Below are 26,675 nucleotides of genomic sequence, written 5' to 3'. Positions count from 1 at the left end.
GGTCTAAGAGGGACGCTGTTTTGGTGGCTGGGGGTTAAGCTCAGTTTTGGAATTTAAAATTTCAAACTCCTTTATTACTGTTGCATGCATAAACATTAAAACTGCAGGTAAGAGAAGGGTAAACATTTTTAATACAGTTGTATTTCGAGCTACTTCGTGTAATCCTTGCGATATAAAATATAGGTAATAAATTCTAGTGGCGCAGAGCATCAACAGTAACAGTGCTGCACAAACTCTGGATTTGAGCAAAATGAATGCCTTTTTCGGCAATTTTAAGTTAGTTAATGTTTAAGGGTCAAAAGTCGCCGTCAGTGGAGTGGTATGCTCCTCCTGTCCAATGTGGCAGGTTAGTGAGTGTTTGACTGTGCCTGGAGACTATATCACATTGATCGGATTGTACTAAAGCCAACCTCCCCCTACAACCCCCTCCCTCAACGTCCGCAGGAAATTGAGGAACAAATATATCGGGATATCTGAAATTTGTGTAAAAATAATCCGGTTGTAATTGAAAGGGATTTTAACTTTCCAAACATAAATTGGGATTGTGTTAAGGCTTAGATGGAATGAACTTGCTAAATGTGTTTAAGAAAAGAAAAATTCTCAATATGTAACTATACCTACCAGAGAAAAGCAAAACCTGACCTTCTATTGTGAAATAAGGCAGGGAAAGTAACTGAAATGTTAATGGCCGAGCACTTTGAGATGAACAATCAGAGTTCTGTTAGTATTAAAATAGTTATGGGGAAGGATAGCGCTTGCAGAAAAGTTAAAGTCCTATTTTAGAACAAGGCCATTTTTGTCGTAACAAGACAAGAACTTTCAAAAGTTGGTTGAGTGAGGCTGTTCGCAGGTAAATGCTGATAACTGGGAGGCATTCAGATTGAGATAACAAAAGTTCAGAGTATGTTTCTGTTAGAAGCAACTGTAAGGCTTGTAGCAGTAGGGAAACCGTATTAATTGAGATAATGAGGCTCTGATTAAGTATAAGAAGAAGACATCATCATTTACACACAACTGGAATTAAGTGAATCTCTTGAAGAATATAAGGGAAGTAGGGACATTCTCAAGAGGGAAATCAGGGGACCAAAACTGGGGTATGACATAGCCTTAGTAGGAAAGGTTAAGGATAATCCAAAGATATCCCGGAAGTACATTAAGGGCAAAAGAACAATTAGGCAGAGAGAAGGGGCCCTTCAAAATCAAAGAGGCTGTCTCTGTGCAGAACCACAGGAGGCTGGAGACATACTAATATTTCACGTCAGTATTTAAGAAAGAAATTGAAGCTAGATAACTTGGGGAAATAATGGATTTTGTTTTGAAAACAATCCAAATTACAGAAGAAGAGGTTCTGGAGGTTTTAAAAACATGAAGATATCTAGATCTCCCGCACCTGATTATGTGCATCACAGAACATTGTAGGAAGCTCGGGAAGAAATTGTGTAGGCCACAAGTACAGATATTTAAATCTGCAGTGAAGTGTTAGGTGCTGGATGACTGGAGGGTGGCTGTTAGATTTCATTTACTTCAGAAAGTTTGCAAGGAGAAGTCTGGGAGCTGTAGGTCAGCCAGTCTGACGTCAAGGTGGATATATTGTTCGTGGGAATCCTGAGAGATAAAAATTTACATGCATTGGGGGAGGTGAGAACTGATTATGGATCGTCGTGATTGTTTTGTATGTGGGAAAGCATGTCTCAAGAACTTGAGACATGATTTTTTTAAAAGTGTACAACCAAGCTAATAGATGGGGGCTGAGAGATAGACATTGTCTATATGGAGTTTAGCAAGGCCTTTGCAAGGGTTTCACAGGGTGCATGGGCTAGTAAAATGACATCACACGGGACTCAGGGAGCACTTGTCAATTGGCTTCAAAGTTGGCTTGATAGTAGGAGTCAGAGGATGGTGGTGGAAGTTTTTATTTCCCCGACGGAAATTCCGTGATTAGTGTTGATTTGCAGGGATTGGTGCTGTGACCACTCTTGCCTGTCATTCATATCAACGTTTTGGATGAGAATTTATGAATCTTGGTTAGTAAGTCTATGGATCACATCAAAATTGGTGGTACACGAGAGAGTGAAGAAGGTTGTCTAAGTGTACAAGTGGATCTTAACAAATTGGGTTAATGGGTCGAGGAGTGACAGACGGAGCTTAATTTGGATAAATGCGAGATTATGTATATTTTGTTAAGAAGCACAAGGGCAGTTCATGGTTGGGTTCTGGGGATTATTGTAGAACAGGAAGACATGTGGATTCAGGTGAAAAAAGTTCTATGAAAGTTGTGTCACTGTTAGACAGACTGGTTAAAATACTTTACACATTCTTGCCCTCATTGCTCATACCAATGACTACAGGAGTTGGGACATCATGCTGTGGATGTACAGAACGTTGGTTAGGCCATTTCTGGGGTACTGTGGTCGCCTTGTTATAGGGAGGAGATCATTTAATTGGAAAGGGTGCAGAAAAGAATGATCTTATAGAAGGTTATAAAATAACGAGTGGCAAAATAAGGTTTAATTGCAAAGGTCTTTTCCCTAGAGGAGGGGAGCTCAAAATTAGAGGCTATGGTTTTAAGGTGACAGGAGAAAGATTGAGATAGGACCTGACATAACATTTTCGCACCAAGGTTCATATGTGGAATGAACTGCCAGATGAAGTGATAGATGTGATATTTGAAAGACATTTGAACAGGTATATGAATAGAAAAGGTTTACATGAATATAGGCCAAAATCATGCAAATAGAACTGGTTTGGTTGGGAAACCTAGTTAGCATAGATAAGTTGGAATGAAGTGTTTCTTTGCGCGTTGTATGCCTCTATGACTATAAGACCCTGGCGTCAAAAATGCAGGATCGAAGATTAGACAGCACATTACACTCGAGAGGGTTATTAAATGGCAGAATAACTGTTCAGGGTGTCTTAAAACTGCTTCATTACCACCCACATTACACTTTTATGATGACCTTGGTAGATGTTTTGCAATCTGTCACAACACACCTCTCCGCGAGCGCACTTTCTCTCTGGCTTTAGTCCTGATGTCTGATATAAAATTTCCAGTCTTACAATTTCAATTGTATTTTGAAATTAGTAATTGCTAGCAGGGGAAAATAGAACTGCTTTCCTTGGACATTTGGCCCTGGAACACCTATTCCAAACTGAGAATAGAACCCAGACTACATAGTTGAGGGTGCCAATTCTAACAACTAAATCACCAGTAAAGACGATTGGAACGTGCAACTCGTCTATCGACCCACTGAAGCCATTTCTTTTATTCTTCTCTTTTCCTCTACTTTCAGTAGAGAAAGGTTTATACTACAAATCGAGGCACTGAGTTGGAACAGAAGCAACTACCTCAAAGTGTGCAACATTATTGTTGTTCATTGGAGCATTCTTCTCCTTCAGGACAGTTTGCAAAACCTGTACTTTCGGACAGAGCTGTGCCTCGCATTCCCTAAGGATTGCCTCATTGAAAGATTGTGTAACGCAATGCTCCTGGGAAACAGTCTTTGGATGTTTCATCGGTTAAGGGCAGTAAATCATAATGACATGTCTTTATGAGATGTATAGAGGAAATGTCAAAACTTGCCCTTGCATTTTATAACCCTGATTATTTATTGTCCTCTGTCGTATTTTAATACGTATATAAAATGCCCCGTAGTGCAGGTTTAGGTAGCTTAATCATGGTAAATGTGGTGTGCAGGGAATAGTTCGAGGGGTATTGCGCTGGGTTCTGGGTGGAATTCACTTCAGAGGGTTGGTGCAGGCTGTCTATGCCGAATGACTTCTAGCTTCCCGATAGTGGCTCTATGATTATATGAAGACACCCAACTCATGTGATTGAAGATCAAGATGGAAAAAATGATTTCATACCCCCTCAGGGACCCGCGCCTCATTGAAGCCCGCAGACAGAAACTCAGAGCTACGTGCACCAACAGTGAGAGAGGCCTGAGGAAAAATAGACAGACAGAAGGAAGACACCCAGAAAGACAGGATGTCATAAACATGATAATTATCGTCCCATTACCATTTTCTGAATACTTAGAAATTCGGAAATGTGTGTTTGCTTCGACTTGATTTCTTCCACGTAGTCGGTAATATCTTCCATCAGCACGACAGAAAATGTAGGAATGTTGAGGAGAAGCGGGGAGAATTTCATGGGAAAATGTTTACTGATTCAGAGGAGTCAGCCATTCCAGGTGGAATCCCATTGTATGCGCATTTCACAATTCTTGATTTGAACTACATCCCGACAGAATTAATTCCTCTAATGTCGAGATCACAACTCAAAGTTTTTTTTTAAAGAACAGACAAAGTTAATCGGGGCATGAAGATGATGAATAGTCAGATTCTCTTTCCTAGGGTGGAAGTATCAAATTATGGGCGTAGATTTAAGGTGAGCAGGGGCAAATGTAAACGAGCTGTTGGGGGAAAGTTACTTTTCCACAGAAAGTAGCAAGCGCCCATAAGAGAAGCAGATACAATAGGCATTTCTAAAAGGCATTCAGACAGACTTATGAAAATGCAGATAATAAAGGGTGCAAGGAGATGGTAGAACGTTAGAATAGTATCACTGTCAGCAGACATATATGTGCTGACGGATCTCTTCCTGTGCTGTATTGCTCATTGTTCTACATGTGCTTGGCTCTGGGTGAATTAAATTAGTGGTAGCCACTGAGTCAACGTGGCGTCCTACGGTAATGCGGTTCCTAATTTTCTTCCTAGTATTAAACGCATCATGAAAATAAGATGCGGGGAAATTTACTGTCGCAAACAAATGGTTTACATTTGCACCATTAATCTATACGGGATTGGCAATAAAATTCTGGCCCAGCACGCGACATACCGTGAATGAAAAAGAAAAGTTCATTCCCTCAACACCAGAATTGAATGTGTTTATTAATGCAAATAACCAGCTAGTGATAGTCACAAACAGTAACTCATATTAACACGTGCTGCGAAGGATATACGAAGAAACAGAGCGCACTCTCTGCACAGTTGTAACGAGCCGAGTTTTTGTGGGACTGCAGCTGAGCGAGACAAAGACTGAATCACTTTGGATTGACGACTACTGAAAAATGATTCAAAGTAGAAATTGAATACAAGGTGGGGAAGAAATGCTACACCTACGAGTTACTGCAATATGTAAGCGTGTCTGAGCAAGAAGGGAGAGGATAAATGGTTTGGGTCAAAAGGCTTCCCGCCAGCAGAGTAAAGTTATGAATCAGTGTGAAGCGAGTGCTGGGACGCAATGTAATTGAGGAGTGTGACTATTGAAAATTTCCGGTCTTTCAGGTGAAAAAATCACATTGTCATTTTATGCCTTTGCCTCCAATAGTTTTCTCTCCTTTTTGTTAAAATGACTGTTTAAATGCCAACTTGATACTTTTCTTGTCTGTGTCTGAAATGGTAAAAACAAAAGTCAGTACAGTGAAGAGTTTAGGGTATTTAGGTTATAAATTAAATGAAATATGATAGTGATGGCAGAACGGATGATGTTTTGCTGTTCCAACATGTGAAACCTGCTGCAATGTGACCAAGAATGAACGCAACTGCCGAAGATGTTTGCCGCTCGAGGATCTGTGGAACTCGAGTGTGAGCTGCAGACATTTTAACACATCAGGAAGGGGAGAAGTTTCTGAAACTTTTACTCCACAGTGCTTTCAAAAGTTTCAGATCAGGGACAGACCGTCCGTGACTGCAGATGATGAAGGTATGCGGACATGTGAGTCAAAAGTAAGGAGACTCAGCCTTGCAGAGATAATGGGAACTGAGATGCTGGAGAATCTGAGATACCAAAGTATCGAACTAGTGAACACAGCAGGCCAAGCAGCATCTTTGGAGTCTCACAGCTGCCTTGTCCTTGCAAGCTGTGAGGACAAAAATGGGGATGGAATGAACATTGAGCAAACTGACCATGGCAGCGAGGTCAAGAATTGAGGTGAGGAAAAACAAATGGAGTTGTGCGAAATTGTTTAGTATATGGGAAAGGATTCTAGGGTAATAAAGGAAGTGATGTTGAAACACGTCCATTCATTCTCCAGTACTTATTCATCAACAATCGAGGCCCCTGCAGAAATTCCAAAAAATACAACAGCAACGTTTCAAGACCTTGTGAATGTGAAGGAATATTCCATTACCGAGGATTGGTCGGCCAAGATATCTTTGTCTGGCCTCACGATGAACTTTCATCGAAATTGCATCATACAATGCACCTTGTTGTTGTTAATGGAGGATAATGTGAGCAATATATATATATCCGGTTCAAGTATTTGAATCATGGGGCAGAGTATAGTGGAAGGGATAAATGGGTTAATGAACGGAAACTGTACACGAAAAATGGAAGCTAGCTAAACAGTTCCTGTTAAAATGGTATGTTTTACTTTATACCGGACTGAGCCTTTCAAAACTGCATGCACTCGTACTGTACTGTATGTAACAGCATTGCATTATAGAATACAAGGAAATAAGCGACACAAAATTGAAACACCAAAGATACATTCGTGTGCATGAACATCAGTCAGCAGCATTAAGGTGGCATCCACTGCCAGAGTTCCGTCAGTGTTGCTGAGCCAAAATCCTTGAATTCTCTCCCTGAGGAGATTGTGTGTCGACCTAGAGCACATGGGCTGTAGCGGTTCAACAGGAACTCACTACAACCTTCTGAAGGACAACTAGGGCCAGGCATAAATGCTGACCCGCCATCAGTACTCACAGCCCACAAGCGAATATCCTTTTTTTTAAAAAAAAGTCAGGAATCATACTTGGTTCTCCTTCCTACCGCAACTGAAACATGATCATGCTCATGAGTGACGATTTTAGAACATAGAACATAGAACAGTAAAGCACAGAACAGGCCCTTCAGCCCACGATGTTGTGGCTCTCCCTTCAGAATATCTTTGATAATTAAACTTTATTGTAAAACTACTTAATCATTATTATAGTTCTGGATGTGAGTTTGCTCGCTGAGCTGGAAGGTTAGTTTTCAGATGTTTCATCACCATTCTAGGTAACAACATCAGTGAGCCTCCGACGAAGCGCCGGTGTTATGTCCTACTTTTTATTTATCAGGTTCGGTGCCCTTGGGTTGGTGATGTCATTTCCTGCGTTGGTGATGTCATTTCCTGTTCTTTTTCTCAGGGGATGTTAGATTGGCTCCAAATCAATGTGTTTGTTGATGGAGTTCTGGTTGGAATGCCATGCTTCTAGGAATTCTCGTGCATGCCTCTGTTTGGCTTGTCCTGGGATGGATGTGTTGTCCCAATCAAAGTGGTGTCCTTCCTCATCTGTATGCAAGGATACGAGTGATAGTGGGTCATGTCGCTTGGTCGGAGGCTCACTGATGATGTTGCCTCGAATGGTGACGAAACGTCTGAAAACTAACCTTCCAGCTCAGCGAGCAAACTCACATCCAGAACCTCAACCTGAGCTACAAATCTTCTCAAAACTCGCCAGCATTATTATAGTCTTTTCAATCTTCGCGCATCGTTTTCACTGTTACCACGATTGCTAAAGGTTATGAATGTCTGGTTAACATTTCTGTGAAGTACTACTGGTATCACAGTGTAGCTGTTGGGTATTTCACTATCGAGGCGTGTCAGTATGTCTTGAGATACTTAATTCTATCTGCTTGATTGCAGCTCTGTTGAAAGGAACGGTTCAATTAGTATAAAGCAAACTGAAAATAAATTGTCTATTTATTCCCGGAAGACGGACGTCATTTATAAATATTATAACGTTTCAGTGTTGTTCAGAGCACAGCCTGAACTTCTAACAAAAATGCACGGACCTGCAAAAGGATTGGTATTTGCAATTTACTATCCTATTCTTGCGGCTTTTGGTATCCCAGGTAAAGCGTTGTAGTTAGTTAGCTTTACGTGCAATCTGTGAGCTGTATCCCACCGGCGTGCTTTTCACAGTATTATTCTTGTTTCTATCCTTAGAGGGCAAAATGACATTACTCCAATTGGAAATTGTTTTGCGTTCAATTGGTATATTTAATCATGCTTTTAAAGACTCATTTCTTCCGCCTTAACTATATGAAGTCTGAATTATAACAATCCAAATTAACTTCCTCGCTATTAGGTTGCCCCCACCCCCACCCCCGCTTATCAGTGCTATTACAAGTACCTTACACAATCCAGTCTTACTTGAACCATTGAGGGTATTATTTATCTTTTTTTTGGAAACAGCCATGACAGGCTTCACACTGCGTAAGACCTCATATAACTTATGCAATTTCACTGTATGAATGTAGTTCTGTTGTGATCGTGATGCCATCAGAATATAAATTATCAAATAATTATTATTGTATAAATCTATTTCAATTCTTTTTATTCTGCACTGTGGTAATGGGTGGAATTAACACTCCTCATTGCGTTAACGTTGATCTCTCGTATTCTCGACAATGTTACGGAGGGTGGACTCCCGCCCTTCTTGCAGTTTAAATGTGATTTATTTGTATTATCTACAAGGGATGTTTCCTTTCTGCAAAACGAGTCACTACTTTAAAATGAATTAACGCATTCATTCGGAATTTGCAATGTAAATAGATGTAACAGTCTCAATAATTGGCTTTTATTCTTTAATGAGTTAATGCATCGCCGCATGCTGCCATCTGCTCGCTATCATTCATCGTCTTTGAGATGATGGAGGTTTGTTTTCTTCTCGGTCGTTTTCTCGTGTCGGTACCTTGTTGGGAACGCAGTTCCAGAATTCTAACCATCACATTGTGAGGTCGATAGTACAGTTCCAACTCGAAATAGTACGTGGCCTGAAGGATGACTTGGATGGCAATATGAGCGTAATCCCTTGCACGGTAAAAGTGCTAAAGAGTTTTTAGAATAAGGAAATGAGTTAGACGCGGGAATCCATAGCATCTGTCCTATTCTTGGAAACAAAGTTTTTGTTTCAACGCTGGAGTGTTTCAGTCACTGCTCAATGGTAACACCAGAATATTAAAGTTGGGAATTCCTTGGTAGCCATGACATTACATTTCAAGTGGCCGGTGGGAAATAATTAAATTTTCTCTTGTTGGAGCTCGCCATCGCTTGGCGCTGGTATGGCGTGAATGTGCTCCTTTACTTCTTACCTAATGGTTATCCGGACTCTGTTGTTTATGGATATTGGGCTACTTTAGGATCTGATGAGTCGTGAACGGTGCAACCATTAGCGAGCATTTCCATTTCTGAACCTAGTTGCATAATCAAACAGAGGTTAGTATTTCAGAACTCGCTCTTTCACTGCTGCTAACTGCTTTCATCAAATTAAACTGTTGTTGTCATATCTAAAATAACGGCTACTTGGTCTGGGTGTCCCTTCTTCTCCAAACACCGGGCACCTCCCCATTTTGAATGTCAGTGTAGAGTCAATCCCTTGACTTTAGATCTGGAGGTACATGTGGGGCAAACCTGATAGGATGAGCAGATTCTGTCCCCGAAGGACGCTCCTGAGCGTGGTGGAGTTTCAAATAATTCGGTCGCTCCATGAAAATTATTGCTGACACTAACAGTTGCTTTCGGACTTATTGGTTCCTTAATGATGAATTCACCCCACAACACATTTTGGAAGTATGCTTCGAGAGTTCGGGCTTCTGGATTACTAGTCCTATGATAGGGAGTACATAGTGTTCAAAAAAAGAACGCCAGGGTAAATAGCCCGGCGCATTCCTCCTTAAAATAGTTTTGCAAGCCAGAAGTAGGCAACTCGCCATGAATTGTTCACGACAATGTGTACTGATTTACTAGCAACCAACATGTACCAGGGGGTTAAAGAATAAACGTGTGTTTTGTCTGCATTTCATTCTGCAACTTTTAAATCCGTATGTTTATTTTAAATTATACACAGTTTCTAGTGCGAGTCATGGTGCAGGGACGGAGTTTCAAATTAGTGTTGGGGGTATCGATCGAAGCGAGCCATTTCATCGTAGGTGCTACTTTTATAATTTCGGCTGCGAGGAAGCATCAATGTGTAGGAAAAAGATTTTCTACAAAGCGCTTTCATCATCTGAAATGCTGTTGGCTCAGACCACACGAATACTTACGTGTAACTAATAGGAAAAACACTCAATATGTCACTCGTCCTTCACTGCATTGCGTTTACAGTTTAAAACAAAGCATCGGCCGTTCCTTGTTCCTGTTGGAGGATATAGCGACTATTTCGATTAACAATTTTTAACATTAAAAACGATACAGTAATTGTTTTAGTTCGGGCGTTTTCCGTCTTCGGAAGTGTATGATCGGTTTTAAACTCGTTTATTTGTCGAACATTCTTCGGAGTTTTCAAGTTCACTACTGGTTGTTTAATTACTTTCACATTTAAATATCTGCAGATGTGCATGTCATGTTTTACCTGTCTCTGAGCGAACAATGAACCTCAGTGAAAATGAGTGTAGAAGGCACGGAATATTCCTCAACCCAACAAATCCACTCTTTACTTCCCAAAATTATTCCCAAATATAGTAGTAAAGGGAAACCACACTAGTTGCACTTCTGTTAATTTAATACTGCTCTTAACTGAAACTCATTACCCGGGAATGGTCAACTGGTCAGCTTCTGTGCTCCTAAGACGCTGCTTGGCCTGCTGTGTTCATCCAGCTCCACACTTTTTTTTAAATCTCGGATTCTCCAGCATCTGCAGTTCCCATTATTTCTGATACAAGCTAACAAGTTCCCTTGTTTCTTTGTTGTCTCGAGCACGATTATTTTCTGAAGGTCAATAAAGCTTGTGTTTTCAAATAAACCTGTTAGACTATAATCTTCTATCGTGTAATTTCTGTCCCTGTCCATCCCAGTCCAAAACCGAAAAAGCCACATCATTCTCTCGAGATGCGTTGCAGATTTTCAATCCTCTCTGTTTAATTGCCGAGCCTCTTAGCGCCTTCTTCCAATCAGAGACGTCTGTGTCATGTTGCTAAGTGCTGGGTCTTCAATCAAGCATCAGGACTGCATTCCTCCTCCTTATTTGATCCCGGTAGCGGCCATTTGTGTGCGTGAATGTTACCACCTTCACCTTTTGATAATTCTTTAACCTGAGTGACTCGCACTTTCTCCATCAAGCTTTGACCAGTTCTACAACAAATATTATTTTCCTTTTCGATTTCCTGCCCCTATGTCGATTTAACTGTTTTTATTGCTATCATAAGCACTTTTACCTTTTGCTTCACTATTCTACCGGTGTGCCAATGTTGGTCTTAGGTTTGATCATAATTTTTATTACAAACATAGGTGATGGCAACAGCACAAGTGATGTGTTCCAGCTCAGTTTCATGTGCCAGTGGTCAAAAGGCACGTGTAAATGTCATGATTTGTAGCTTCCTTGTCATAGATGTAAAAACAAAACTTCATTTTTCATCAAAATCTCTCGATCTCTCCCTTTCAATTACAGCTAACTTGGCAGTGATTATGATCTTGGCACGAGGAAGATGCGGTCTTTCCAGATGTATTACGTATTATCTGGTATCCATGGCAGTGTCAGATCTCCTGGTGATGATCACGGCAGTGATATTCAATCGGATTTCTGGTATTTATTTCCCAGTCAGCTTCCTGATGATCACACCAGTATGTAGTTTCCGTTCAGTGCTAAACTACGCTATCATAGACAGTTCTGTGTGGTTAACTGTCGCTTTTACCTTCGATCGATTTATAGCCATTTGTTTCCAGCAGCTGCAAATTAAATATTGCACTACAAAGACGGCAGCTCGTGTCATAGCTGCAGCTTGTACACTAAGCTGTGTAAAAAATACATTCTTGTATTTTATATATGAACCTCTGTACACAATTAACAATGTTCCCTGGTTCTGCAACATAAAATCTATATTTTATACATCACCAGCATGGACTGCATATGATTGGATTCATCACATTTTGACTCCTTGTCTCCCATTCGCTTTAATCATACTGCTAAATTCTTTGACTATCAGGCACATTCTAGTGGCCAACAGAGCCCGCAGGAGACTGAGGATCCAGACCAAAGGAAAAGATCAGATTGACTCTGAAATAGAGAACCGGAAGAAATCGATTATTTTACTGTTCTGTGTCTCAGGCAATTTCATCCTGTTATACTTGTTGGTTCTTGTAACGTTTCTCTATGTCAGAATTGCGAGAGTCACTTATTTCTCAGGTACAGATTTTACCAATTCTAATTTTATTCTAGATGAAAGTGGATTCATGCTTCAGTTATTGAGTTCCTGTATCAACCCTTGCATTTATGCAGGCACCCAGAGTAAATTCAGAGAAGAGTTAAAGACTGTGATGAACTATCCATTAAATCACATAGTTAAGTTATTTAAACAATAAAGCAGTACAGCTATTATAGCTACAACCTTTTATATCCAATCTCTTCTCGTTCTTGACCATGTTGCACACAGCCTCTGCTCCCAGAGGCATAGTCACACGAGTTGAAATCTTTACCCACCGTGTGAATGTAATGCTTCATAAATGATTGAGGCAGCAGATTCCAATAGCGACCATTTGCCTGCCTTCACCCTGAAATCCACATTCTGACTGGATAATTCATTCTGAGGAAGGGTCAATGGACCCAAACCGTTAAATGTGATTTCTCTTCACAGATGCTGCCAGACTGGCTGAGTTGTTCCAGCAAATTCTGTTTTCAGTTCAGACTAGATCAAAGGGTCTGACGTCTGGCCTGTGATTGAATATCAACGTTTAATGATTCAATGATGGAATATCATTCTCATTCCCATGTAGGGAAAGTGTGGAATTTTACAGGTAACCTATCTCATGAAATGAAGCTTCTGAACTTTTGAACTTTCTTCTAGTCAATAAAGAACTGAACCTATCCATATTTCTGGTTCGAGAAATATCGAATCAAAGGGAATTATTGAAAAAAAATGACAAAACAACTCTAAGTTGACCTTCTAAGCTTTTCAGTGCAAAATTGCAATACATGGAGGGTTTATATATAGAAAGTAGACATCTGATATAATCCTTGTAATTGGAGTCACAGGTAGATAAGATCATGAAGAAGGCCTTTAATATGCTTGCCGCTTTTGGTCAATGCATTGAATATAGGAGTTGGGAGGTCATCTTCTGACTGTACAGGACACTGATTCGGCCACTTTTGGAATATTGCGTGTAATTCTGTTCTTCCTGCTGGAGTAAGGGTGTTGTAAAACTTGAAAAGGTTCGGAAAAGATATACAAGGGATGTTGCCAGGTTTGGAGGGTTTGAGCTGTATGGAAAGACTGAAAAGGCTGGGGTTATTTTTTCCTGCAATGTCGGAGGTTGAACGGTGACAGTACAGGGACTTACAACATTATGAGAGGCATGGGAAGGTTAAATAGACAAGATATTTTCCGAGGGATGGAAGAGTCCCAAACTAGAGATGACAGAGAGTGGTGCATGCATGGAATGAGCTGCCAGAGGAAGTGGTAGAGTCTGGTGCAATTACAACATTTAAAAACACTAGGATGGATATTTGAATAGAAAGGGTTTAGAGGCTTATGGGCCAAATGCTGTCAAATAGAAGTAAATTTATCTCGGGTATCTGGTCGGAATGGACGAGTTGGAGTGAAGGGTCTGTTCATGCAGTGTGCATCTCTATGACCCTATGACGTTTCTTCCTATTCCATAAATACACGGTGTGTAAAGCAAAGTTGTATATATAAACATGTAAAATTAAATGAGGACATTGCTTTCACTGCCAATAATGAACTCGTACATACTGTATTCTTCTCCATCACTCTGGATCTACTGGAATGATATGACAGCAATCAGTCGCTTCCAGCACTCTACAGCAGACCCAAACATCGATCGAGAAAACCTCAATAATGAAGAGCTCTCTTGAAGAGTTCAAATCATGTCACAGCAATCGCATGCAACGAATTATTCACAAGTTGTATGCCCAGGTGTTACTTCGCAAAGTAAACCTATTTAACATTCATTTGGTAATGAAATTCAAATGCTTGCACACCACATTATGGCTGTTCCATCGATCGACTGATTGGCTGTTGCACTCCCCCTCCCCGCCACCCCCGCCACGTCAATTCCAAGGTGAATACAATTATTACAGCCAGTTCTGTTAAAGTGATCTGCTTATTTATTATAGTTAGTTAGTTTAACACACTCGCATAAAATTGCATCGGGTTACAAATAAAGCTGACTCTGACTCAGTACTAGGACTTATGTATGACCTGCGCCTGTGAATGATAGCTGCCCAGGCTTCAGTCACTCAGCTTTATCCATCTTTCTCCTGTGAACCCGATCTCGGGGCACTGCTCCTGTGACAGATGTTCTCCGGTTATGCTGTCGAGGCCCTAAAAAGACGTGTTTTAAAATGCTTCCTCTTGAAATTTCCAGGAAGTTCCAATCATACCTAACACCATTTTGTAACTTCTCAGATGTTGAAGCAGCCCATATTCAAATGTAATAAGATTTGGACAATACCCAGGCTTGGGTTGACAAGTGGCAAGTGACATTCACGCCACACCAGTACGAGACAATCACTTCCTGACTCCTAAAACCCTGTCTGCCATCTACGAGGCACGAATCAGGAGTGTGATGGAATACTCCCCACTTGCCTGGAGTGCAGCCCCAACAACACTCAAGAAGCTTTACATCATCCAGGGCAAAGCAGCCCGCTTGATTGGCAATACAGCCACAAGCATTTACTCCCTCCATCACCAAAGGTGAGCACCAGCAGTGCATACTATCGACACGATGCACTGCGGAAATTCAACAAAAATACTTGGACAGCACCTTCCAACCCATGAGCACTTCCATCAGAAGGGCAAGGGAATGAGACATAGAGGAACACCATCACCTCCAAGTTCCCCTCCAAGTCAGTCATCATCCTGACTTGAAAGTATATTACTGCTCCTCACCTGTCGCTGGGTCAAAGTCAAGGAATTCGCTCCTTAGTAGCATTTTGGATCAACCCACATCAGGAGGACTTCAGCACTTTGAGAAGGCACATTACCATTACATTCTCAAGGACAACTGGAGGTTGGTAAGAAATGCTGGCCTGCCAGTGACGCCAACATCCCACAAATGAATAGTAGAGAAAGCCCTGCCATTCTGAGATCATCCACCCATGGTCGCTTTGGCAAAATAGGTCAGTCCTCTCTTCTGTCTTCAATTTAGTAGACTTGAAAGCTAACAATTCCACTACCCCATCACCATATTCCTACTAAAGTAGCAGTGCTCGTTTCTGCCTTGCTCAGTAGCCTATTGTTCCTCAGTCACTCTTTCCCCAATATCCTTGTACAAATTCATCTGTTAAAAATGTTGGGACTGTGTAACAATTAAATTGCAGCCTTTCGTGACATATATAAATAATAGAGAAGAAAATGTGCGCGTGTTAGGGGGCGGGGTGGACAGTGGTGAGAAAATTACACTTGTAGATGACACGACGATTGGTCCCTTCATTGACGGTGGGGAAATGTCACAGCCGTATGCGGCATCTGAAAACGAAATCTTGAAGATAGCTAGAAGATTAATGGACTAGTTCAAAATTCGCACAGGCGCGCTGAACTGGACCAGTCCACACAGAATGGAACAGTCAGGAACAATTCCACATTCTCTCAAAATTTTGGCGTGATCTATGCCTTCTGTAATGTGGACTTATTCATCTCATCTCTAATGTACCAGACATAAAATACATTACTCAGCTGCGAAAAATAAATCCAAGAACAAAAGAATTAAAAAGACGAAGTCACCAGAATACGATCAAAATGTTTAATAGAGCCTCTAGCATCCGTGGAAATGGACGCTGCTGTAACTGCTGTAAATGCACAGCATTTGATTCATTTATTTTCGAACAAATATAACCTCAATGATGTGGGAAATCATATTATTTCAACATGGAAAGTTGAACAATGAAAACAATAGTGCCGAAATGATCCTATCACCTTTACAGATTTGTATATGGCAGAGGCATCTTTGAGCAGAATATAACCAGAAGTAATTGGACCCGTTCACAAAGAATCTACAGTTGCACAGTCTCGAGAAGATGTGAGTTTACCTTATTTTTCTTTTGAAGATCACATCGACGCAGTAATGTAAGGAGTGAGACCTTGTCTGCAATTATTCAGGAAAACTTACCTTCTGAGTGTGGCAGGAGTAAAGAGATGAAATACAGGCTACTAGAGTAGGTGGGATTGAGGTTCACAAGGAAGAAGTATTAGAAATCCTTCAGAGGGTGAAGATAGATAAGTTTCCTGGGCCAGATGGGATTTATCCTAGGATCCTCTGGGAAGCCAGGGAGGAGATTGTCGAGCCTTTGGCATTGATCTTTAACTCGTCATTGTCTGCAGGAATAGTGCCAGATGACTGGAGGACAGCAAATGTGGTTCCCCTGTTCAAGAAGGGGCGTAGAGACAACCCTGGTAATTATAGACCAGTGAGCCTTACCTCAGTTGTTGGTAAAGTGTTAGAAAAGGTTACAAGGGATAGGATTTATAATCATCTAGAAAAGAATAAATTGATTAGGGATAGTCAGCACGGTTTTGTGAAGGGAAGGTCGTGCCCCACAAACCTTATTGAGTTCTTTGAGAAGGTGACCAAACAGGTAGATGAGAGTAAACCGGTTGATGTGGTGTATATGGATTTCAGCAAGGCGTTCGATAAGGTTCCCCACAATAGGCTATTGTACAAAATGCAGAGGAATGGGATTGTGGGAGATATAGCAGTTTGGATCGAAAATTGGCTTGCTGAAAGAAGACAGAGGTTGGTAGTTGATGGGAAATGTTCATCCTGGAGACCAGTTACTAGTGGTGTACCGCAAGGGTCAGTGTTGGGTCCACTGCTGTTTGTCATTTTTATAAATGACCTGGATGAGGGCGTAGAAGGATGGGTTAGTAAATTTTCAGACAACACTAAGGTCGGTGGAGTTGTGGATAGTGACGAAGGATGCTGTAGGTTGCAGAGGGACATAGATAAGCTGCAGAGCTGGGCTGAGAGGTGGCAAATGGAGTTTAATGCGGACAAGTGTGAGGTGATGCACTTTGGTAGGAGTAACCGGAAGGCAAAGTACAGGGCTAATGGTAAGATTCTTAGTAGTGTAGATGAGCAGAGAGATCTCAGTGCCCGTGTACACAGATCCTTGAAAGTTGCCACCCAGGCTGACAGGCTGTTAAGAAGGCATACAGTGTTTTAGCTTTTATTAATAGAGGGATCGAGATCCGAAACCAAGAGGTTATGGTGAAGCTGTACAAAACTCTTGTGCGGCCGCACTTGGAGTATTGTGTACAGTTCTGGTCAGCATTATAAGAAGGATGTGGAAGCTTTGGAAAGGGTGCAGAGGAGATTTACTAGGATGTTGCCTGGTATGGACGGAAGGTCTTACGAGGAAAGGCTGAGGGGCTTGAGGCTGTTTTCGTTAGAGAGAAGAAGGTTGAGAGGTGACTTAATTGAAACATATAAAATAATCAGAGGGTTAGATAGGGTGGATAGGGAAAGCCTTTTTCCTAGGATGGTGACGGCGAGCACGAGGGGGCATAGCTTTAAATTGAGGGGTGAAAGATATAGGGCAGATGTCAGAGGTAGTTTCTTTACTCAGAGAGTAGTAAAGGAATAGAACGCTTTGCCTGCAACGTTAGTAGATTCTCCAACTTTAGGTACATTTAAGTCGTCTTTGGATAAGCATATGGATGTACATGGAATAGTGTAGGTTAGATGGGCTTGAGATCCGTATGACAGGTCGGCACAGCATCGAGGACCGAAGGGCCTGTACTGTGCTGTAATGTTCTATGTTCTATGTAAATATCATTGTTTCTGGCAAGAACTTAGTGCCCAATTACTAATGTTATCTTCTTGGGAATAAAAGTCTCAGTCTGAAGTCTCTGGATATCTCATTTTAGTGCTTTGCATTAAAATGCACTTCTTCAGAACATAAAGAACGGAAAAGCATCCGCTGCACTAATATGCACTGATAATGCAAAGATCAGATCTTTTGATTATTTCCTTTTGGAATAAATCTTGTGGAAGTCCTCCCTCTAACATAATTGCATCCCCTCTGCATCTCCACCTCGATGAATTTCGACCATGACATGACGTTGAACTTTTCTTCCAACACCTTCACCTCTGTGCCGATTAACTTGGACAAAGGTCTTCTTCCCGTCCATAAGGCCTCACTAACTGCCTCCAATATTCTCCCTCCACCTGGTCTCCTCTCTCAGGCCTCTTACCGGCACCCGAGCTGTTCATTGAAAACTGTCGATGTGACATCAAACTCCTCAATTGCTCTGCCTTCCTCGCATTTTTGAACCTATGGCCCTTGAACTGACTGAACCCCAAAAAGAGCGGACATAACTATGACCCCAGCTTCTACCAATGGCCACCGCTTTGTTCTGAACAGAGTGAGAGGACTTAAAAGAAGTTATCCAAAGTGAGGGCGAACTCGGCCAGGTGGAGATGGGTGCTCGTGGAGATGTGTGCAATTTCAACAGCCCTGACCAGTGCCTCACGTTCAGTCCATCCTCAACTAGAATTGCAAAATCAATAAAAACCCTGCTGTCTAAGTGCTTCTCTGCACACCCGGCCCCCAAACCGCACCCACTTCACCTGATTAAATCTACTTGTAAGAATCTGCATCTTGGATTTGCGAGTCCTCAGTCAGCAATGGCTGCGGTGGAGCTCGGCCTGATATCTGACAGCTGCAAGGTCCCTTTAAAAACGTATGCTTTCTTGCTGATGAACGTGCCGGAATGGACGACTCCCTGAGGCCCCAGCACTGCTGCAAAACAAGCCTTTGAAAGGGCAGGTGTCTGTTTCTTATTGTACATAATCTTTATTTTAATAATCAGGTTAATCTTGCCTCGATAACCAGCATTGTAGTGCATTAGTAGTCACGATTCAGTTACATTAATAATCAGAATCCTGTTGTATCAATAATGAGGATCCTGTTACATCAATGCTCAAAGTCCAACTACTTGAAAAGTCAGCTTCCTATTACATTCATAATTAGAATCCCATTCGTCTAAGATTCAAGAGACGACCGCATTAACGATTGGGACGCAATCACATTAATAACCTGGTGCCTTTTGTGGCAACAATCAGGATCTTATTGTAGCAATAATCAATGGCCCGTTACATTAAAAATCAGGATTCTGTCATATTAATCATGACCCAATGATTTACACAGCTCCTGTTGCATTCATAATGACATGCTTACTCGATCAATAAATTATTGAACTAATAATCGGGATGCTAACAGAAATCAATTCAAAGTTTTTCTAATTAATAATCAGATTTCTACTCCATCAATAATCAGGATCGTATCATATCAAAGTCTTTCTTGGCTTATAAAATGAATATTTCGGATGTTATTGGATTTAAAATATGTCCAAATACATGAAAAATCTGATAATAACCGCCGCCTGCTTCTACCTCCCCTCACCCATTCTCATACCATCTGCCTCAAAAGCTTATTCTGGGGACATACAAAGTCTAGGACATTGATACAGTGTCACATCAGGAAAAGGTTTTGGGAAGCAATGATTTAGTACAAGCACTCAGGGACTTTAATTCTTCATCTCGCTATTCGCTGTCTAACCTCCGTGAGAGAAGTAATTATCTATGGCGTTCAGGTACTACAGTAGGTTGTTGATTTTGGTGCATGTTTCACTGTTTTCCTTACCTTGAAACTGTCAGACTTAGTGTTGTCAGACTGTACAGTGGTTGTGGTCTTGAAAGGAGCGTGCTATAGAGTTCCAGAGGCCTGCAACAGAGAAAAAGACCTTTAGGTACATCAAGCCTGCACCAATCAAAAATAACCACCTTACCATTCCAATCGCATTTTCCAACACTTGCCCCGTAGCCTGTGTGCCCTGGTATTGCAAACATTCATCGAAACACTTCTTTAATGTTATGAAGGTTTCTGCCTCTGCCATCTGAACAGGCAGCGACGATCAAACGCAAGTGGACAGCCAATTTCCCCCAAAATCTTGTTGAGTTCTGCCCTGCTGATGGTGTTGACTGCTTTAGTAAGACCTACAATAGTAAGATAAGAAACTAAATCCCGGGCCCTACTCTTCTGTCCCATGTTGATCCGCCAGTACAGGGACTGCACTGTGTTCCTGGACATTGCCAGTCTGCAAGGTGGCTGAAGCTATTTTTAACATGATCCACAGGGAAGGCTTTCCTCGTGACACTGAGTGAGATATCGCTGTGGATGTTGTAATCTAATCTGGCAGTTTGGGATTTTGTACATTGGAACAATTTTTGCACCACTCATGTCCTCGGGAATAGCCCCAGCAGAGGTGGAGGAGGTCACAAAGCTGCAGCAGTAATTTTGAATTTCTGTGCTTCTGAAATTCAGGGCAAGTCCTTTCGCACAGGTGGCCTTTCTGATTGTTAAGAAACTAAAGTCCCGTCTAAACTTCAGTTTTCCCCCGCGCAACTTAACCATGACTGGACGCTATAAGAGATAATGGGAAATATCCAATTTCTGAGAACACAGCTCACAATCGTGCTCGTTGCAGTAGGACATCTGTTTGTTTCTACCAGTGAGAACGTCACTGGCCAATTTCCCTAATGACAACTCCCCTAATGGTTGGGCCAAGTGCTCTCTTCACCCCATCACAAACAGCACAAAGATTTTTACTATTATAAGTGGTTTGGATTTCTTGTGTACACAAGTGCATAGGAAATAAGAGCAGGAGTTTCAATTCAGCCACTGGATCCTGCTCTGCTATTTGGTATGATCATGGCTGATTTCATTTCGGCCTCAACTCCATTTTCTGCCCGCTTGACTCTTTGAGAATTAGTAATTAAAAATTTGTCCTGAATCTTGTTTTGGTCCATCCAACCTTTGTTTGCTTAGGATCTCCCTCTCTTTTGCATAACTGTCTTAGGTAGTTTCATGTTGTGCAAAGTGTTATTGCATTCATTTCATATATAAGGCCAGCTTGATTTCTTTTGTTTCAGTGACAGATGAGCAGATCTCAAACCAAACTTTGTAATGGCTTCTGCCTTTCCCAAATGTTGCTGCTCCAGTGTCACACATGATTTGACTCAGTGACTTCTAAACTCTGTCAACATCAATGTTGATTGATGAAGCTTTTATATCTTCTGCCTGCAAAGTAGTTCACTATTCCGGTTTGTGATCCTTGGGAATTGAATTTCAGAATGAAGTTGAGATTGTGATGAATAATGCAAGTAAATAAGAATTGTCAGCTCTGATTAATTTTTCACTGGAGATTTTAATCAGTTAATCTTTTAAAAACTGACTTATAGGTTAAGTTTCAAAGATAAAGATAAAGTTAAGATTGAAGAAAAGGTTTATAGTTTTATTGTAAACAATTTCCTGTTGGCAGTACTTAAATAAAGGTGAAAGTACGTCCAAAAATGGTCATTTCAGCCCTGAACATCTGTGAAAAATCCAGAATATAAACACCAGCCAACAGAAGGGATTTTCATACGAGCAGCGACAAACCAAAAGTTATCAAACTAGCCATCATGGACCTGATCAGCATCAGAATCAAAGTCTACAGACCTCCATGATCTTGCTTATGTTTCATCAGTTCAGACAACTGAATGAATTCCTTCCCACACAGGGAAGCAGGTGAGCGCTGAAAATACAGTGTGAGGGCATTGTTGTTCTGTGAGGAAAGAGAACTTACTAAATCCCGTCGCACAGGTCACTCCCCTGTGTGATCCTGTTTGTCTGCATTGAGGTCAGAAGGAAACCTGAACATCTTTCTACAAGAAGGGGAGTTGAACGTTTCTCCTTGGTGTGGATTTGCTGGTGTGACACGACGGTGGATGGCCAAGTGAATCCTTTTTCACAAATAGAGCAAACGAATGGCCTCTCCCCGGTGTAAAGTCATTCGTGACACAAGGCAGGTTGACTTTGCAAATCCCTTCCCACACATGGAGCACTGAATGTCCTCTCCCAAGGGTGACTGTGTAGATCTATTTCCAGCTGCGATGGAAATAGAATCACTTCCCACAATCCTCACAGTTCCATAATTTCTCCCCGGCGCTGGACTGAACTCGACCGCGCTGAAGGGTTTCCAGTTGGGGCAGAAAATCGAATCCTACCTTGCAGTCGTTACATTTCCATGGTGTCTCCATGGTGATGTGCCCAATATGAGTGCGTTGATATATATCAAACCATGATTGATAATTAAATGGTTTTCTACATAACCCACATTTTCACAGTTTCTCCATGGTGTGGGTGTTTTTGTGCCTTGCCGGATTGGATGATCAATGTAAGCCTTGTCTTTACACAAAACAAATATGTGGCTTATTTGTTCTTTGGAAATATTTTAACAGACTGTGAAAATAGCTCAATCTATTTCCGCAGTCACAACACTAAGACACATTTGGATGTACGTGTGTCTCAATACATTTTCAGTCTCACTAACATTTGAAATGTTTGTCGACAAACAGAATGAACGCCTTCCCTTCCACATCCAAGGAACAACGATATTCAGATTAGAATAGATCAAACAACTTTCAGATCTGGAGATGGAATTCAATTTGAATGTCTCAACTGCAAATTCCCCCTTCAGTAGCCATGCATCGGACAAAACAGAAGTCAACACTATCAAAACAGGATCGAAATTCAGAATTATAGATTGAATAGCTTTTTCCATTCTGTTCCCTAAAATCTGTAAACTCTCGTGCCACACACACTCTCTTTCCTGAGCTGAAATCCAAACTGATCTTCCCACTTCCACTCCCAGCTTGCTCCCTCCCCCTCCACTGTGTGGATTCAGTTCTCCAGCTCCTTTCTACAGACCAATAATCAAATCAATGATTCTGATTCAGAGTTTAGGATCTCCAGTGGCTGTTGGTGAGTCCTCCCTGAACACCTCCCAGGGTTTCCTTCCTGATCATTGCCTTATTCATTTTCAGCCCCCCAGTCGAGAACCACTTATTTATTTTCCCCGCATCTTCCTCTGATGTGAACCATCCTTCGGACGCTGTCCCAGAATGAGGTCCATTCTGCTGGGTCCTGCTCCCAGAGGGAGGGAGCTGCCAATGACAGAAAATTAATTCTAGACATAGCCTCTCTCTCTAGCACTTATCCCTCCTGCGCATCCTCCAACATTCAAATAAAATTTGGACATTGGCATCAACTTGGACAAAGCATTTTTCAGGTCTCAAAGCTTTCCGGTCGATTAAGGCAGGTGCTGGCTAACTGAATGGAGGGGGCGGAGCTGGAGGAACGGGACAATGTGATTGTGAACTAAGTATGAAAATGGGGAAATTGGGGCATGGACGGTTTATTAAGGACAGGGTCAATAGAACAGCAGGAGGGCCTCTTTGAAAAACTGAGCGATGGGAGTATGACAGGGGAGATAGAAGAGGAAGGTTCCATTTCGAGTTTCCTGCAGGAGCAGCTGGAAACATTAGCTTGGTGTCCTGTTTATATTTTCTAATCAGCCTGTTCAGAGATGTTACTACCTACCTCTGTAGAAGATGGGACTTGAACCTGGGCCTCCCGGTCCAGAGGTGAGGACAATACAACTGTGCCACAAGATCCCTGTTGGGCTAGTGGAGAGTGAGAACATTTTCTCAATTTCAGTGACAAGGAAAATCCATGAGCACCTCACACTTGTTGTCTGTCGTGGGGATGGAGGAGTCAGGACAGAAGGGGTGGGGATGGGTAGGAATAACGTTTCAAAAGGACCTCTCATGTTGGAGACATGAACAGGACACCTGGTAAAAACACTGGTAATTAATACAAAGCTGGTGTATTTGAATTTTATACACCTATGACCGGGTGGAAATTTATCAGCATCAACAACGTACAGAGCTAATCACTGATAATCAAGTTCCCATTAGTGCGGTTGCTGGTGAACTTGCTGGCGACTCAACCGGTGGGATGCCTCTGAATTTCTTTCCACACTCAGAGCAGGAGAATGGCCTCTCACCAGCGTGACACCATCTGTGTCTCAGGAGGTGGAATGAACAAATGAGTCCCTTTCCACATTGGGAGCAGGTGGCTGGTCTCTCCCCAGTGTGAGTGTGCTGGTGTCTAAGGAGGGTGTATCACTGATCGAATCTCTTCCCACACTCGGAGCAAGTGAACAGCCTCTCCTCAGTGTGGACTCACTGGTGTGGCAACAGGTTGGATGTGTGACTGAATTGCTTCCCCCAATCAGAGCAGCTGAGTACCATCTCCCTAGTGTGAATCTAGTGGTGGCCCATGAATAAATACAAAGAAATTGAAATCAGTTTCACAAGGTGTAAAGAAAAGGAGCATTTGCAGTTGGGGAAGCTCAAACCAAACATCACATCAGGATCTAATGAATTCGCCCAATCTATTATAGCTAGAATAACTTTAGATTTTGAACATGTAAGGAGAAAGCACCCTGCAGAGCAGAGAGGAACGTGTTCTGCATTTAGAAAAGCTTCAGCTGATCATCTAACCTGTCAGAGCATATATGCAGTCTCAAGATGAAGAAGATTGGGCAATGTGGAAATGTGTTGACTGTGGGAAGGGATTCAATGTTCCAGCTAGGTTGGAAATTCATTGGTGCATTCACATTGGGGAGAAACCATTCACCAATGTGGGAAAGGATCCACTGTCTCCTTCAGGTATTCAGGTTCTGCTGAATCTTGTGACCCTGTAAGATCCTGACTTAATGTTTCATTTGAGATTCCCATCTACCCCTCAATGCCCTCCAAAATGAGATCTCATTTTATACATTGGAAAAAGACTTTCTCAACATCAGTCTCACTATCAGTCAAGGATACATGTTAAAAAGACATCATTCTAGTTTTCGTGGAAAATTCTTCCCCATTTCAATTCTCCAAATATTGTTCAAGCAAATTCGAAGAAAACAAAATCTGCACAAAATGCCCAAGGAAAGTAACAGGAGCCTTTCCAACTAATCCAGAAAGTTATCCCCAGAGTCTATGCTTCAGCAGTGCTCAATGGTTATGAAGGAATTAATCATACTCGTGGACATGGCATGCTCCCTCTCCCAAGCTACTTGGGCTCAGACAAGACCACAGAAAAGACGATAGTTACAAGAGTGAATGCCAGTTTCTTGTTGCACATCTGTTCTAAATTAACACATTGCAACTCCAAGAGAAGTTCCTCTTATTTACCCAGCCCCCTCCCCATTGGGCAGTCAAACATCACAGATGTGGTCCATGGCCCCAGCACCTCTAGAACACCTGATATGATAAATCAATGCTGTTCCAAGTGGCAATGCCTACGATCCATCAATAAATATTTCGAGAAATTTAAGGCCCTCTGCTCAGCAAAGCCTCAATTTTAAAATTTCCATTCTTGTTTTCAAATTTCTCTATGGTCTTTGCTCCCTATTTACACATTTTCCACGTCTGACCCACAGACAGAATTAAACTCAATCCTTCCACAGTCAGGGCCTGATCCCATACACCTTCTGATTGTGCTTGAGCGCTTGTTGCGGTTCTTCTTTGTCAAGAAAATTCACAAACCCTGTGCTCTCACATAACCTAGACGAAAATGAGGCTTTTGAAACTGTTCTCCCTTTCCTCTGATAATAAAGTGTGAAGCTGGATGAACACAGCAGGCCAAGCAGCATCTCAGGAGCACAAAAGCTGACGTTTCGGGCCTAGGACCTTCATCAGAGAGCAAGGGTCTAGGCCCGAAACGTCAGCTTTTGTGCTCCTGAGATGCTGCTTGGCCTGCTGTGTTCATCCAGCTTCACACTTTATTATCTTGGATTCTCCAAAATCTGCAGTTCCTCACTCCCTTTCCTCTATGGGGTTTTGGAGGGGTGCTGTGCAGAGCAGGCGGGGCGGCTGCTGCCAATGCTCGGGCTCGACCTGTCTCTTTCTGGAGCAGCAGTCGGCGCGGAAAGGGGGCGGAGCAGCTCCCCGAGCGGCTTCTCGCTCCGGCCCGAGCCAGCAGCCGGTTGCCCTGGAAACGTTGTTTCCCGGCGACGGAGTGGGTAACAATGGGTGGGGGCGGGGCTCCTGCTTCTGCGCGGCTGGTCTGCAGCCTGGACCAGCGGTTCCTATTGGCTGCTTCAGGGAAGGTCCATCCCCAACGTAACAATGACAAAGTCTTCCAGCGATACGAAAGAGACTCGATCCTCTGCAACATCAGGCAGCAAAGCAATGTCTCCCCCTTTTCATTTTTTTCCTCATATCCTCCGACACTTCCGCCATTTACAATCCGACCCCACCACCCAAGACATTTTTCCATCCCCACCCCTGTCTGCTTTCCGGAGAGACCACTCTCTCCGTGACTCCCTTGTTCGCTCCACACTGCCCTCCAACCCCACCACACCCGGCACCTTCCCCTGCAACCGCAGGAAATGCTACACTTGTCCCCACACCTCCTCCCTCACCCCCATCCCAGGCCCCAAGATGACATTCCACATTAAGCAGAGGTTCACCTGCACATCTGCCAATGTGGTATACTGCATCCACTGTACCCGGTGCGGCTTTCTCTACATTGGGGAAACCAAGCGGAGGCTTGGGGACCGCTTTGCAGAACACCTCCGCTCAGTTCGCAACAAACAACTGCACCTCCCAGTCGCAAACCATTTCCACTCCCCCTCCCATTCTCTTGATGACATGTCCATCATGGGCCTCCTGCACTGCCACCATGATGCCACCCGAAGGTTGCAGGAACAGCAACTCATATTCCGCCTGGGAACCCTGCAGCCATATGGTATCAATGTGGACTTCACCAGTTTCAAAATCTCCCCTTCCCCCACTGCATCCCTCAACCAGCCCAGTTCATCCCCTCCCCCCACTGCACCACACAACCAG

At 42.4% G+C, this 26,675-nt stretch overlaps 1 protein-coding gene across 1 annotated transcript; it reads left to right on the top strand.

The window, feature by feature from the left end:
• The first annotated feature begins 4,318 nt into the window (after nucleotides 1-4,318).
• On the top strand, nucleotides 4,319-18,214 carry LOC125448929 (probable G-protein coupled receptor 142). The gene is made up of 5 exons (XM_059641724.1): nucleotides 4,319-4,387; nucleotides 7,702-7,840; nucleotides 11,377-12,065; nucleotides 13,721-13,873; nucleotides 18,077-18,214. The coding sequence occupies exons 1-5, from the start codon at nucleotides 4,319-4,321 to the stop codon at nucleotides 18,212-18,214; spliced, it is 1,188 nt and encodes a 395-aa protein (XP_059497707.1).
• The last annotated feature ends 8,461 nt before the right edge of the window (nucleotides 18,215-26,675 follow it).

The sequence above is a fragment of the Stegostoma tigrinum genome, chromosome 43 (genome assembly GCF_030684315.1).
Source record: "Stegostoma tigrinum isolate sSteTig4 chromosome 43, sSteTig4.hap1, whole genome shotgun sequence".
Classification (NCBI taxonomy): Eukaryota; Metazoa; Chordata; class Chondrichthyes; order Orectolobiformes; family Stegostomatidae; genus Stegostoma; species Stegostoma tigrinum.
Note: the sequence above shows the minus strand (reverse complement) of the source record. Positions and strands in the feature narration are given on the sequence as shown.

Coding starts and splice junctions, on each gene's coding strand:
- LOC125448929 (XM_059641724.1), top strand. CDS start 4,319: ATGAAGATGATGAATAGTCAGATTCTCTTTCCTAGGGTGGAAGTATCA. Junction 4,388..7,701: donor ATTATGGGCGTAGATTTAAG/GTGAGCAGGGGC, acceptor TATTCCCGGAAG/ACGGACGTCATTTATAAATA. Junction 12,066..13,720: donor TGTTATACTTGTTGGTTCTT/GTAACGTTTCTC, acceptor ATGATATGACAG/CAATCAGTCGCTTCCAGCAC.